This window comes from Ranitomeya imitator, chromosome 5 (assembly GCF_032444005.1).
Source record: "Ranitomeya imitator isolate aRanImi1 chromosome 5, aRanImi1.pri, whole genome shotgun sequence".
NCBI lineage: Eukaryota > Metazoa > Chordata > Amphibia > Anura > Dendrobatidae > Ranitomeya > Ranitomeya imitator.
Genome location: NC_091286.1, coordinates 20,900,838 through 20,916,603, shown reverse-complemented (window position 1 = coordinate 20,916,603; position 15,766 = coordinate 20,900,838). Strand labels below are relative to the sequence as shown.

Below are 15,766 nucleotides of genomic sequence, written 5' to 3'. Positions count from 1 at the left end.
ATGTCCAACATGCTTCCTGCCATAATGTCCCCCCATCCTGAGCCCATTTATGTAACAATGTTCCTCTCATGGCCCCTTCCCGATGTAATGTCCCCATCCTGACCCCTTCCAGTAATATATGTCCCCCATCCTGGGCCCCTTCCTGGTATCACGTCCCAGCTCCTGGGCCTATCCTGTAATAATGTTGCCCATTCTACCACTGTTCTTTAACATATCGAAAAACCCCAAAACATTCTTGTCACCTTGTCTCCCATGACGCGCCTTAACCCTAACAGACTAATTAAGGTCTGAAACCTCGGTCAAAGCTATCTGAGCACATAAGTCTCCAAGGGTGCCCAAACTTTTGCATCTGACCATTTTCCTTTTTGTAATTTTAAAAAATGAATAAATATTTACGACAAGTGCCCCTGTTATTTTGTAAGCGTTTTCCTGCTCCTGTTGGGGGGATTGTGTGTGATACAGTGTATCGGTGCGGAGCTGTAGATAAGGCGTTCCTGCCGTCAGGTTTGTTGTGTTACACACCCGGCATAATCCGCGGCGCAGGGATCTGATATCGGGGATTTGTTTTTCAGAAATCTCATTCCGCGTCTGGATGTGCGGAGGGAGTCTGGAAATCGTACCCTGCAGCCGGGTGGGACACGTGTTTCGGAAGAAGCATCCTTATGTCTTTCCAGAGGGGAACGCCAACACTTACATAAAGTAGGTAGATAATGAAGAAACTGCCTGGGGAGGCGGCTGTAGATTATTTGCTTTTGCAGGCGTACGGCGTATATCTCCGTGTAGCATCGACGCTGAAATTGATTTTTTACACAGTGTGACACTGTTAATTAAGAAACGGCTGCAACATCTAGAAGGCAATCTCTCCTTGTCTTATCTGGGAAAATGACTAGGCTACAAGATTACAATCCATAGCGCACAAGCCCATGTGACAAGGGTTAATATGGGGGTTCACATCATATCTGTCTTCTCATGCAAATGATGGCCGCCGATTTAAAAGCTCCGTAGCCAGCTTTTCTTATGTCTTCCTATATCAGAATGTGAGCAGAAGGTGTCACCACAGGGCAAAGTACCAGATACAGTCCTATAGTCCTCAGCCCAGGGTATGTAGTCCTCAGCCCGGGGTATGTAGTCCTCAGCCCAGGGTATGTAGTCCTCAGCCCGGGGTATATAGTCCTCAGCCCAGGGTATATAGTCCTCAGCCCGGGGTATATAGTCCTCAGCCCAGGATATATAGCCCTCAGCCCAGGGTATATAGTCCTCAGCCCGGGGTATATAGTCTTCACCGCACGGTATATAGTCCTCAGCCCGGGGTATATAGTCCTCAGCCCGGGGTATGTAGTCCTCAGCCCGGGGTATGTAGTCCTCAGCCCAGGGTATATAGTCCTCAGCCCGGGGTATATAGTCCTCAGCCCGGGGTATATAGTCCTCAGCCCAGGGTATATAGTCCTCAGCCCGGGGTATATAGTCTTCACCGCACGGTATATAGTCCTCAGCCCGGGGTATATAGTCCTCAGCCCGGGGTATGTAGTCCTCAGCCCGGGGTATGTAGTCCTCAGCCCAGGATATATAGTCCTCAGCCCGGGGTATATAGTCCTCAGCCCGGGGTATATAGTCCTCAGCCTGGGGTATATAGTCCTCAGCCCAGGGTATATAGTCCTCAGCCCAGGGTATATAGTCCTCAGCCTGGGGTATATAGTCCTCAGCCCAGTGTATATAGTCCTCAGCCCAGGGTATATAGTCCTCAGCCCAGGGTATATAGTCCTCAGCCCGTGGTATATAGTCCTCAGCCCGGGGTATATAGTCCTCAGCCTGGGGTATATAGCACTCAGCCCGGGATATATATTCAGTCCTCAGCCCAGGGTATATAGTCCTCAGCCCAGTGTATATAGTCCTCAGCCCAGGGTATATAGCCCTCAGCCCGGGGTATATAGTCCTCAGCCCAGGGTATATAGTCCTCAGCCCGGGATATATATTCAGTCCTCAGCCCAGGGTATATAGTCCTCAGCCTGTGGTATATAGTCCTCAGCCCGGGATATATATTCAGTCCTCAGCCCAGGGTATATAGTCCTCACCGCAAGGTATATAGTCCTCAGCCCGGGGTATATATTCCTCAGCCCAGGATATATATTTAGTCCTCAGCCTGGGGTATATAGTCCTCAGCCCGGGATATATATTCAGTCCTCAGCCCGGGGTATATAGTCCTCAGCCCAGGATATATAGCCCTCAGCCCAGGGTATGTAGTCCTCAGCCCGGGGTATATAGTCCTCAGCCCAGGATATATAGCCCTCAGCCCAGGGTATGTAGTCCTCAGCCCGGGGTATATAGTCCTCAGCCCAGGATATATAGCCCGGGGTATATAGTCCTCAGCCCAGGATATATAGCCCGGGGTATATAGTCCTCAGCCCAGGATATATAGCCCTCAGCCCAGGGTATATAGTCCTCAGCCCGGGGTATATAGTCCTCAGCGCGGGGTATATAGTCCTCAGCCCGGGGTATATAGTCCTCAGCCCAGGGTATATAGTCCTCAGCCCGGGATATATATTCAGTCCTCAGCCCAGGGTATATAGTCCTCAGCCCGAGATATATATTCAGTCATCAGACCAGGGTATATAGTCCTCAGCCTGGGGTATATAGTCCTCAGCCCGGGGTATATAGTCCTCAGCCCAGGGTATGTAGTCCTCAGCCCGGGGTATGTAGTCCTCAGCCCGGGGTATGTAGTCCTCAGCCCAGGGTATATAGTTCTCAGCCCGGGGTATATACTCCTCAGCTGGGGTATATAGTCCTCAGCCCAGGGTATATAGTCCTCAGACCGGGGTATGTAGTCCTCAGCCCGGGGTATATAGTCCTCAGCCCAGGGTATATAGTTCTCAGCCCGGGGTATATAGTCCTCAGCCTGGGGTATATAGTCCTCAGCCCGGGGTTTATAGTCCTCAGCCCAGGGTATATAGTCCTCAGGCCAGGGTATATAGTCCTCAGCCCGGGATATATATTCAGTCCTCAGCCCGGGGTATATAGTCCTCAGCCCAGGGTATGTAGTTCTCAGCCCGGGGTATATAGTCCTCAGCTGGGGTATATAGTCCTCAGCCCAGGGTATATAGTTCTCAGCCCGGGGTATATAGTCCTCAGCTGGGGTATATATTCCTCAGCCCAGGGTATATGGTCCTCAGACCAGGGTATATAATTCTCAGCCCGTGGCATATAGTCCTCAGCTGGGGTATATAGTCCTCAGCCCAGAATATATAGTCTTCAGCCCACGGTATATAGTCCTCAGCCCAGGGTATCACAATAAGCTCTGGAGGCAGATTCTCAGGGAGTTCTGTGCCCCGCCCATAGATCTTAACAGATCATTTACATATTAGGAAAAATGTGGATTTCTCTAAAATAAATTTGATTACAAACATCAAGGTATCATTTTACTCAACTTTCTATGACCTCCACGCTATATAGACGGCTGCGGAAGGTCAAGCGTACTGACAGATTCCTTTTAACTCTTTCAGGGCATAAGACGTACATTTATGTCATACTAGATGGCAGCCCGATTCTAAAGAATCGGGAGTCTAGAATCCATATATACTTTATTTATTCAAATGTAAGAATAATACAATTAATAAATAATAGTAAGAAAGAACAAAAATAATAGGCAGTATATGGAGAAAACACCAAACAAAAGTTCAAAATTGGTGTGAAAATGTCACTGAACCACTTCACAACTAAATATATATAGTTTTGGTAAATGGTATTATCATTTTTTTGACGAAATTCGGCAGGAGCTTGAAGAGCAACGTCACTGGGCCCGCCTCCACGCAGTAGAAACTTGCTGTGAGGTAAAAATTCAAAAATCACACCAAAATGGCGGGCGGAGTGTGTCACAGTACGGCACGTTTCTGATTGGTCGCTCGCAGCAGGCGGCAACCAATCAGACACTGGACACTGTTGACGTCACTTATCTCCGGACATTAGCTCCGGACATTAGCTCCGGACATTAGCTCCGGACATTAGCTCCGCACATTAGCTCCGGACATTAGCTCCGCACATTAGCTCCGGACATTATCTCCGGACATTAGCTCCGGACATTAGCTCCGGACATTAGCTCCGCACATTAGCTCCAGACATTAGCTCCGCACATTAGCTCCGGACATTAGCTCCGCACATTAGCTCCGGACATTAGCTCCGGACATTAGCTCCGGACATTAGCTCCGGACATTAGCTCCGGACATTAGCTCCGGACATTAGCTCCGCACATTAGCTCCGGACATTAGCTCCGCACATTAGCTCCGGACATTATCTCCGGACATTAGCTCCGGACATTAGCTCCGGACATTAGCTCCGCACATTAGCTCCAGACATTAGCTCCGCACATTAGCTCCGGACATTAGCTCCGGACATTAGCTCCGCACATTAGCTCCAGACATTAGCTCCGCACATTAGCTCCGGACATTAGCTCCGGACATTAGCTCCGCACATTAGCTCCGGACATTAGCTCCGGACATTAGCTCCGCACATTAGCTCCGCACATTAGCTCCGCACATTAGCTCCGGACATTAGCTCCGGACATTAGCTCCGGACATTAGCTCCGCACATTATCTCCGGACATTAGCTCCGCACATTAGCTCCGGACATTAGCTCCGGACATTAGCTCCGCACATTAGCTCCGGACATTATCTCCGCACATTAGCTCCGGACATTAGCTCCGGACATTAGTTCCGCACATTAGCTCCGCACATTAGCTCCGGACAAAGCCACGGAAGTTGGCACAAATTGCAGGAAGTAGTATTCTAGGCAATTATATATATATAGATGACATGTGCCTGCCTTTGATGCGGGTTTGCACGTCGAGTCGGCACTTAATCAGCCATCATGTGCCTTTAACAGCCGCGGGCGCAGCGGTGGACCCGTTAGATGCCGCCGTCAATCACAGCGTCATTTATCAGGTGCCTGTCATTACGATCCTCCGTCCATAAGAGACGGCTGATACCCGGCTGCGTGCGGCACCAGCGATCACACGATCAACAGCTACTGTTAAATACAATAAAAAGTGAAAAAAGATTTTTAAAAATATGAAATTTAAAAAAAATAACAATAAAAATTAAAATTAAAATCACACAACCTTTTGACTCATTAAAAATAAAACAATTAAAAAAATAAAAAAGTACGCATTTTTTATCGCTGCTTTAATAAATGTCCGATCTATCAAAATATAAAGTAAATTAATACGAGAAGAAAAATAAAAATGCCAAAGTTACGTTTTTTTTTGGCCGTTGCAATAAAATGCAATAACACGCGATCAAAACATCGTATGTACCCCGTACTGACCCGGAGAATCGGATTATCAGGTCAGTTTTACCGTATAGTGAACATGATAAATAAAAATTAAAAAAAAACTTGTATTATTGCACTTTTTTTTGCAATTTCATCGCACTTGGAATTTTTTCCTGTTTTCCAGTGCACTGTATGGTAGAATGAACGGCGTACAGCTCGTCCCGCAAAATACAAACCCTAATACGGCTTATTGGTAGAAAAATAAAAAAAAGATATAGTTCTTGCAAGAAGGGGAGGAAAAAACGAAAAAAAAAAAATTGGCACAAATTTTAGCTCAAATCCAACGCTTCTCAACGACTCCCTCTAGTGGCAGCTCTTAGCACCCAGCTTATATATGCTGGAGATTTGGAGCTCTGTATCAGAAAATTATATATGGACACTGATGGATATTTTTCAATCTAAAGAAGACAAAGAAAAAATTAATTTTTAAGAATAGACCCGTACAAATAAGCTGAACAGCAAAAATAGATCTCATCTACTCCATTCACATCCAAAGCAGCTTTATTCTAGAGTACAGAGGGCTGCGAGATCTCGACTCTAAGCTTTAAGTTACATGTCGAGCATTTAGCACCTACAAATTCCACATATTCCAGGTCACAATCAGGAGAACTTTACTTTTTCTTTAAGGTGTAAATAGAGCAGAATAGTTAAAAGTTGGATTTAAAGACTTTGCAAACTTTTTCAACACTTAATCAAGTTGTAAAATGTGCTAAAAGTTTCTACCAGACTGTAAAATCAGATAATTCTGTAGGATTAGCTATATATATATACAGACAAGAAATATTGTCTGTCCTCTCCTGTTCATTCACCGACCATATCGATGTCTCCGCTCCCCTGCGGGGATCACATATTAATTATTAATGCTGATGTAGACAGGTGTTAGTGCGACACCAGAGCCGGCGATCTGAGGTTTTACTGCTTCTGATAATTAATGTCTGAGAAGGGAACAGCAGGGGCGTGAGTAATGGACAAATCCTCATCTACATTCCTGCTCCGATATTTCTACAAAGTCCTGATTGTGTCACTGATCAACATATGCTACGAAAAATGGCACCAGTCATGGTATAACACCCATCACAAAACTAGAACATAGGGGGCAGTATTATAGTAGTTATATTCTTGTACATAGGGGGCAGTATTATAGTAGTTATATTCTTGTACATGGGGCAGTATTATAGTAGTTATATTCTTGTATATACGTGCAGTATTATAGTAGTTATATTCTTGTACATAGGGGCAGTATTATAGTAGTTATATTCTTGTACATAGGAGCAGTATTATAATAGTTATATTCTTGTACATAGGAGCAGTATTATAGTAGTTATATACTTGTACATAGGAGCAGTATTATAGTAGTTATATTCTTGTACATATGGGCAGTATTAGAGCAGTTATATTCTTGTACATAGGGGCAGTATTATAGTAGTTATATTCTTGTACATAGGAGCAGTATTATAGTAGTTATAATCTTGTACATAGGGGCAGTATTATAGTAGTTATATTCTTGTACATAGGGGCAGTATTATAGTAGTTATATTCTTGTACATAGGGGGCAGTATTATAGTAGTTATATTCTTGTACATAGGGGCAGTATTATAGTAGTTATATTCTTGTACATAGGGAGCAGTATTATAGAAGTTATATTCTTGTACATAGGGACAGTATTATAGTAGTTATATTCTTGTACATATGAATAGTATTATAGTAGTTATATTCTGGTACATAGGGGCAGTATTATAGTAGTTATATTCTTGTACATAGGGGCAGTATTATAGTAGTTATATTCTTGTACATAGGGAGCAGTATTATAGAAGTTATATTCTTGTACATAGGGACAGTATTATAGTAGTTATATTCTTGTACATAAGGGCTGTAGTATAGTAGTTATATAATTGTTAGCAGAGGGAAGCACTCTTTAGAGCCATGTACAGAACCACAGAGCACCGTGTCTTCAAGGACTGACAAATACACACTCAAGCTCTGATTTTTATTAGATCAAGGTGTTGTCAACATACCTTCCCTTAGTGAGCTCATATAGGGGGCTGGTCATGGCATGTGCTTGAAAATTATGAGATCCTCAACTTTCAGGATGTCCTCGCCCCTGGAGGTGGGAGATATTGTTGTCATGCTTCCTATCAAAATTTTATCTTTCTATGGAGATGAAACGTGGCATGGATAACATCATCCACTTGGCCGTTATTAAGTTGCAGCAGTCGGAATGGCTTTACGGGGATGTGAGTGAATGCGTTACATTAACTACTTTGCTACAACGTTGAAAATATATCTATCATAAATATCGTATCGATGCCGACCTCAATGTTTATCACTGACCACTGGCTCCAGAGTGTCTGAGACAATTCCATTGAACAGTGGAAGCCCCTGCTTCACGAATTGTACTTCTTCACCTCTGAGTATAAGAATCCTATACTTTGTGGCTGGCTCTTAGCAGATCTGTTGTAATTACCTGTTCATAGCAGGAGGTTATATTTCAGTGGAGGTTGAAGTGTCTGCTTTTTCTCACTTCTCCACTTATAATTAATCCCATATTAATTATTATATAAATGAATATAAATGATAAATTATCATATAAATTAATTAATTCCGTAGATTTCTTTATGTATTTTATAATTTTTTATCTACGACAGTAATTACACATTTAATTTTAGAAGCCGTAACTTTACCTTATTACCTATTAAAGATGACTATATTGTTACTTTCATATATTATCACTATTATAACTTTCTCAGTTATCAGCTCCTGGATCCTTCTAGAACATATGGTAGAGGGGGATGGGGGCGTTTATTCTCCGCGCACACACGTCGCTATCTCCGAGAAGCGAGCACACGGTGCACACAACTCAATAACTTCTTGCTTTTTCCTGTCACCCTTCAGGAACACCAAGCGCACAGCTGAAGTATGGATGGATGAATATAAAAACCATTACTATGCAGCGAGGCCGGCTGCTCAAGGAAGACCATACGGCGAGTACGTCTCCCCTCCAGAGGATGGGATGGAAATGGGAAAAAGTATAAAAAATAAAATAAAATTAAAAAAAAATAGTCAGGCTAGTCATGTGTAGTGGCCGGGATATGGAGCAGTGTGGACGCTGTGTGCGGCATTATACAGCTGTGCATTACGCCTTTATTCCATTTCATACATACTACACAGGTTTATAGCCATTATCTGCCGGCCGGTGAGACGCAGCTCCTCGCTCTGCAGCTGTGCCGGATGTGTAGGCCGGGCCTGGAGATAAACATTTCCCATTTTCTGCTTTATATGATTTAATTGTGCAGATATTGGACAGGTAATAATTTGAGACCGAGCTCCCGATCCCATAAATAAGACCGAAACCCCAATTATCTGTGAATTACGGCACCGCCGAATACGCCCGATTCTTCCCAGCTTGTGTCTGTGCTCATGAGCCTCGTCATACAGGAGAATGCCAGGGCCATACAGGGGGCACGATACCAACAAAAGACCCTCTCCTGGTGACCCCCACACCAGACCCCCTGACTGGCCAGAAAAAGAGTGGAGATCTGCCAGGTGCCCCCTCTACTCTCACAGCCCCCCATTCCTGTGATGCTTCTCACCCCCAGGCTCCTCTGCAGACAATGTACGGTCCTAACCTGGACCACGCTGTCTGTGTCGCCCCAGGGACTGAGGACTGTTATCGGGGCGAGAAAAGAATGTGTGGAAATTGTTCGGAGGTCTCGTTTAGAGATAGTCTAGTCTGGGGTCTATATTTTATGTGTAGTCTCATCTGGGGTCTGCATTTTGAAGATAGCCTGGTTTGGGGTCTGTATTCAGGGTATAGTCACATCTGGGGTCTGTATTTTCAGGGATAGTCTGTTCAAGGGTCTGTATTTTTGGGGATAGTCTGGTCTGGGGTCTGTATTTTTGGGGATAGTCTGGTCTAGGGTCTGTATTTTTAGGGATAGTTTTTTCTGGGGTCTGTATTTTTGGGGATAGTCTGGTCTGGGGTCTATTTTTGGGGATAGTCTGTTCAGGGGTCTGTATTTTTGGGGTTAGTCTGATCAGGGGTCTGTATTTTTGGGGAAAGTCTGGTCTGGGGTCTGTATTTTTAGGGAGAGTCTGGTGTCTGTATTTTCAAGGATAGTCTGGTCTGGGGTCTGTTTTTGGGGATAGTCTGGTCTAGGGTCTGTATTTTCGGGGACAGTCTGGTCTGGGGTCTGTATTTTCGGGGATAGTCTGGTCTGAGGTCTGTATTTTTGGGGATAGTCTGGTGTAGGATCTGTATTTTCGGGGACAGTCTAGTCTGGGGTCTGTATTTTCAGGGATAGTCTGGTCTGGGGTCTGTATTTTCAAGGATAGTCTGGTCTGGGGTCTGTATTTTTGGGGATAGTCTGGTCTTGGGTCTGTATTTTTGAGGATATTCTTATTTGATGTCTGTATTTTTAGGGATAGGTTTTTCTGGGGTCTGTATTTTTGAGGATAGTCTGGTCTGGGGTCTGTATTTTTGGGGATAGTCTAGTCTGGGGTCTGTATTTTGTGGATAGTCTCCTGTGAGGTCTATATTTTTGGGATAGAGTGCCCTGATGTCTGTTTTAGTTGATATTTTTGTCTGGGGTCTGAATTTTAGGGATAGTCTGCTCACTATTTTGTGGATAGTCTCAACTAGAGTCGGTATTCCGGAGACAGAGTGGTCTGGGGTCTATATTTTTTGGGGATAATCTGGTCTGGGGTCTGTATTTTTGGGGATAGTCTGGTCTGGGGTCTGTATTTTTGTGGATTGTCTGGTCTGGGGTCTGTATTTTTGGGGATAATCTGGTCTGGGGTCTATAGTTTGGTGACACTTTGTTTTGGGGTCTATATTTTGGAGTTGTCTGGCCCGGGGTATTCGGAGTAGTATGTAATGCCGATCGGATTCATGGATTTTTATCACAAGTCTATTACTCTGATAATAATCAACTAACAAACAGAACTTCTCCTCCGCAGCTGCAATCGCTCCCTGCCTTATTCCCCAGAGGCTTTGTGATCGCTCCCTGCCTTATTCCCCAGAGCCTTTGTGATCCCTGCCTGTCTTATTCCCCGGAGGCTTTGTGATAACTTCCTGCCTTATTTCCCAGAGGCTTTGTGATCACTTCCTGCCTTATTCCCCAGAGCCTTTGTGATCGCTTCCTGCCTTATTCCCCAGAGCCTTTGTGATCGCTCCCTGCCTTATTCCCCAGAGGCTTTGTGATCGCTCCCTGCCTTATTCCCCAGAGCCTTTATGATCGCTCCCTGCCTTATTCCCCAGAGCCTTTGTGATCGCTCCCTGCCTTATTCCCCAGAGGCTTTGTGATCGCTCCCTGCCTTATTCCCCAGAGCCTTTGTGATCCCTGCCTGTCTTATTCCCCGGAGGCTTTGTGATAACTTCCTGCCTTATTCCCCAGAGGCTTTGTGATCACTTCCTGTCTTATTCCCAGGAGGATTTGTCATTGCTGCCTGCCTTATTCCCCAGAGGCCTTGTGATCGCTGCCTGCCATAATCTCCAGAGGCTTTGTGATCATTCCCTGCCTTATTCCCCGGAGGCTTTGTGATCACTCCCTGCCTTATTCACCAGAGGCTTTGTGATTGCTCCCTGCCTTATTCCCCTGAGGCTTTGTGATCACTCCCTGCCTTATTCCCCAGAGCCTTTGTAATCGCTCCCTGCCTTATTCCCCTGAAGCTTTGTGATCACTCCCTGCCTTATTCCCCTGAGGCTTTGTGATCACTCCCTGCCTTATTCCCCTGACGCATTGTGATCACTCCCTGCCTTATTCCCCAGAGGCTTTGTGATCACTTCCTGCCTTATTCCCAGGAGGATTTGTGATCGCTCCCTGCCTTATTTATGGATGGTTTTGTGATCGCTGCCTGCCTTATTTACGGAGGATTTTGTGATCACTCCCTGCCTTATTTATGGAAGGTTTTGTGATCGCTCCCTGCCTTATTCCCCAGAAGCTTTGTGATCGCTCCCTGCCTTATTTACGGATGGTTTTGTGATCTCTCCCTGCCTTATTCCCCGGAGGCTTTCTGATCACTTCCTGCCTTATTCCTAGGAGGATTTGTGATTGCTGCCTGCCTTATTCCCCAGAGGCCTTGTGATCGCTGCCTTCCATAATCTCCAGAAGCTTTGTGATCACTCCCTGCCTTATTCCCCGGAGGCTTTGTGATCACTCCCTGCCTTATTCCCCTGAGGCTTTGTGATCGTTCCCTGCCTTATTCCCCAGAAGCTTTGTGATCACTCCCTGCCTTATTTCCCTGAGGCTTTGTGATCACTCCCTGCCTTATCCCCCAGAGCCCTTGTGATCCCTGCCTGCCTTAATCCTCAGAGGCTTTGTGATCGCTCCCTGCCTTATTCCCCTGAGGCTTTGTAATCACTTCCTGCCTTTTTCCCTGGAGGCTTTGTGATCGCTCCCTGCCTTATTCCCCTGAAGCTTTGTGACCACTCCCTGCCTTATTCCCCTGAAGCTTTGTGACCACTCCCTGCCTTATTCCCCTGAAGCTTTGTGACCACTCCCTGCCTTATTCCCCTGAGGCTTTGTGATTGTTCCCTGCCTTATTCCCCAGAGGCTTTGTGATCACTTCCTGCCTTATTCTTAGGAGGATTTGAGATCACTCCCTGCCTTATTTACGGAAGGTTTTGTGATCGCTCCCTGCGTTATTTACGGATGGTTTTGTGATCTCTCCCTGCCTTATTCCCCGGAGGCTTTGTGATTGCTGCCTGCCTTATTCCCCAGAGGCCTTGTGATCGCTGCCTGCCATAATCTCCATAAGCTTGTTGATCACTTTCCCTGCCTTATTCCCCGGAGGCTTTGTGATCGTTTCCTGCCTTATTCCCCAGCGGCTTTATGATCGCTCCCTGCCTTATTCCCTTGAGGCTTTGTGATCACTCCCTGCCTTATCCCCCAGAGCCTTTGTGATCCCTGCATGCCTTAATCCCCAGAGGCTTTGTGATCACTCCATGCCTTATTCCCCCGAAGGCTTTGTGATCACTCCCTGCCTTATGGTTTTGTGATTGCTCCCTGCCTTATTCCCCAGAGCCTTTGTAATCGATTCCAGCCTTATTCCCCAGAGGCTTTGTAATTGCTCGCTGACTTATTCACCTGAGGCTTTGTGATTCCTGCCTTATTCGCTGAAGGCTTTGTGATCGCTCCCTGCCTTATTTACCAAATTCTTTGTGATCGCTCATAGCCTTATTCCCCTGAGGCTTTGTTTTAGGTTAGGCTATGGGTTGAACAAGATGGACTTATAGTCTTCCTTCAACCTTAATAACTATTTGTGATCGCTCCCTGCCTTATTTACGGAAGGTTTTGTGATCGCTCCCTGCCTTATTTACGGAAGGTTTTGTGATCGCTCCCTGCCTTATTTATGGATGGTTTTGTGATTGCTCCCTGCCTTATTTATGGATGGTTTTGTGATTGCCCCCTGCCTTATTCCCCAGAGGCCTGCCGTATTCCCCCTGCAGTAAAACCTGGGCAAGCAGAGATTCCAACAGTGTGACGCTCTGTGCACACTGGCATTTGAGGTGTTTAATGCTCTTTTTTTGGACAGTTTTGGTAAAAAGTTTTCATTTCCTGAAAAAGCTTTGAAATAGTTTTTTTTTTCCCTGCAAAGACCTTTCCAATCTTGTGATTTGGACAGTGTGACGTTTGGAGAATTTTTCTTCAGGATCCTCTTCAAAGAAGTGACCTTGTCTTTCTTTTTTTTCTTCCAAACGATCCTTTGAGGTGGATTTTGGGGAAGATCTGCTCAGGAAAAACTCGTTAGAAACTGCTTCAAAAACTCTTCCTGTTCATTTCTATTGCAAATTAATTTTGTCTATACTCAGATTTTTTCAAGCTTTGTTTTTTCTTTTAGAGGTCTTGAAAATCACTCAGATCCTGAAGGAAGGAATCTACTCCAAATTAGCCACTCCAATCAAAAGGCTGCAAAAAACACCGTAGGGAAAAAAAAATCTTCAAAACCTCTTCAGGAAACAAAAATCTACACAAAACAGGAACATTACCTCAGGGGGTTTCTATAAGAATACTGGTGATTTTTTAACCCTTCACAAACTGCATGTGAACATGGTCTTGTGTCACACGCATCTGGTGTCAGGCAGCTGCTGCTAAAGCATTTAGTGCACCAGGATCAGTCAAGTAAAATTCATCATGTGGGTATAAAATGTACAAATCTATATACCTGCAGGTGATGAGGGTGCATTCATACCCGGACGACAATCAATCAAAAAAAATATTCAGAATTTTTATCACAACCTGACTTGTGAAGCCACAATATAAATTATATTTCTCTCAATGCTCTAAATTATATTTAGAAGTCTGTAGCATCATGCAGATGGGTGGCATACAATATGGAGTCCATTACAGGCATTAGTCACCTTGGGTTTCACATCTAGAGCTGCATTCAGAATTCTGGAGCTTTGGATGTAACTAGAGTAGATTATTCCCTGGAATCATTGCAGGATTTGTGTGAAGAGTTGCTCAGATGCAGGTTTAAATGTGACTGGAGTAGGTTATCCCCTGGTATCAGTGCAGGATCTTTGTGAATAATTGCTCAGATGCAGCTGTGGATGGGACTGGAGTAGTTTATCCCCTAGGATCTGTGTGAAGAGTTGCTTAGATGCAGCTTTGGATGTGACTGGAGTTGATTATCCCCAGAGAATAATCAATGGTTGAGTTTTCTCTCTCTTTTGCAGTATTCAGAAGAGATTGTCTCTGCGACGGAGCTTAAAATGCCGACCGTTCAAGTGGTATTTGGAGAACGTGTATCCAGAACTCCAGTGAGTTATTTTGATAACCGCCACTAGGGGGGAATTTACTGCTTGTAACCACCACTCGGGGGAGCTCAGTGCTTGTTACCACCACTAGGGGGAGCTCAGTGATTGTAACAACCACTAGGGTGACCTCAGTGCTTTTAACCGCCACTAGGGGGAGCTCAGTACTTTTAACCGCCACTAGGGGGAGCTCAGTGCTTTCAAACGCCACTAGGGGGAGCTCAGTGATTGTAACAACCACTAGGGGTAGCTTTGTGCTTGTAACAACCACTAGGGGGAGCTCAGTGATTGTAACAACCACTAGGGGTAGCTTTGTGCTTGTAACAACCACTAGGGGGAGCTCAGTGATTGTAACAACCACTAGGGGGAGCTTTGTGCTTGTAACAACCACTAGGGGGAGCTCAGTGATTGTAACAACCACTAGGGGGAGCTCAGTGATTGTAACAACCACTAGGGGGAGCTTTGTGCTTGTAACAACCACTAGGGGGAGCTCAGTGATTGTAACAACCACTAGGGGGAGCTTTGTGCTTGTAACCGCCACTGAGGGCGGAACATACTGCTTGGAAGTTGTAAACACCAGTAGGGGGAGCTCATTGCTTGAAACCACCACTAGAGAGAGCAATTGCTTGTAAGCACCACTAGGGGGAGCTCAATGCTTTTAACTGCTATCAGGGAGAACGCAGTGCTTGCAGCTGCTACTAGGAGGGCTTAACGCTTGTAACCGCTACTAGAAGGAGCTGTCTGCTTGTAACCACCACTAAAGAAATAACAATCTCTTTATTTATATAGCGTGAAACATATTCTGCAGCGCTTTACAGTTTTTGTATACACTAGGGGGAACTTACTGCTTGTAACCACCACTAGAGGGAGCTCAGTGCTTGTAACAGCTACTAGGGGAGTTCAGTGCTTCTCACCACCACTAGGGGGAGCTCAGTGCTTGTAACTAGTCATGAGCGAATATACTCGTTACTCGAGATTTCCCGAGCACGCTTGGGTGTCCTCCAAGTATTTTTTAGTGCTCGGAGATTTAGTTTTCATCGCCTCAGCTGGATGATTTACATCTATTAGCCAGGCTGAGTACATGTGAGGATTCCTTAGCAACCAGGCAACCCCCACATGTACTTATGCTGGCTAATAGCTGTAAATCATTCAGCTGAGGCGATGAAAACTAAATCTCCGAGCACTAAAAAATACTTGGAGGACACCCAAGCGTGCTCGGGAAATCTCGAGTAACGAGTATATTCGCTCATCACTACTTGTAACAGTTACTCGGGGGAGACTTAATGCTTGTAACCACCACTAGGGGGAGCTCAGTGCTTGTATTTGCCACTAAGGGAAGCTTATTATTATACTAGATGGTGGCCCAATTCTAACGCATCGGGTATTCTAGAATATGTATGTATATAGCAGCCACATAGTATATAGCACAGGCCACATAGTATATAGGAGCCATGTAGTATATAGCAGACAAATACTACGCGGCCTGTGCTATATACTATGTGGCTGCTATATACATACATATTGTAGAATACCCGATGCGTTAATACAGGCCACGCAATATATAACAGTGGTCACACAGTATATAACACAGCCCAAACAGTATATAACACAGCCCACGTACTATATAACACAGCCCACGCAGTATATAGAAGCCACGCGGTATATAACACAGGCGACAGTATATAACACAAG

General features: G+C 45.1%; 1 protein-coding gene across 2 annotated transcripts in view; it reads left to right on the top strand.

The window, feature by feature from the left end:
* Positions 1-15,766, top strand: part of GALNT14 (polypeptide N-acetylgalactosaminyltransferase 14) — a 473,304-nt gene that overhangs the window by 424,475 nt on the left and 33,063 nt on the right. For both annotated transcript variants that reach the window (XM_069768378.1, XM_069768379.1), the window contains exons 10-12: positions 573-699; positions 8,212-8,304; positions 13,997-14,080. In XM_069768378.1, coding sequence (XP_069624479.1) covers positions 573-699; positions 8,212-8,304; positions 13,997-14,080 — 304 coding nt within the window. The remainder of the gene's footprint in view (positions 1-572; positions 700-8,211; positions 8,305-13,996; positions 14,081-15,766) is intronic.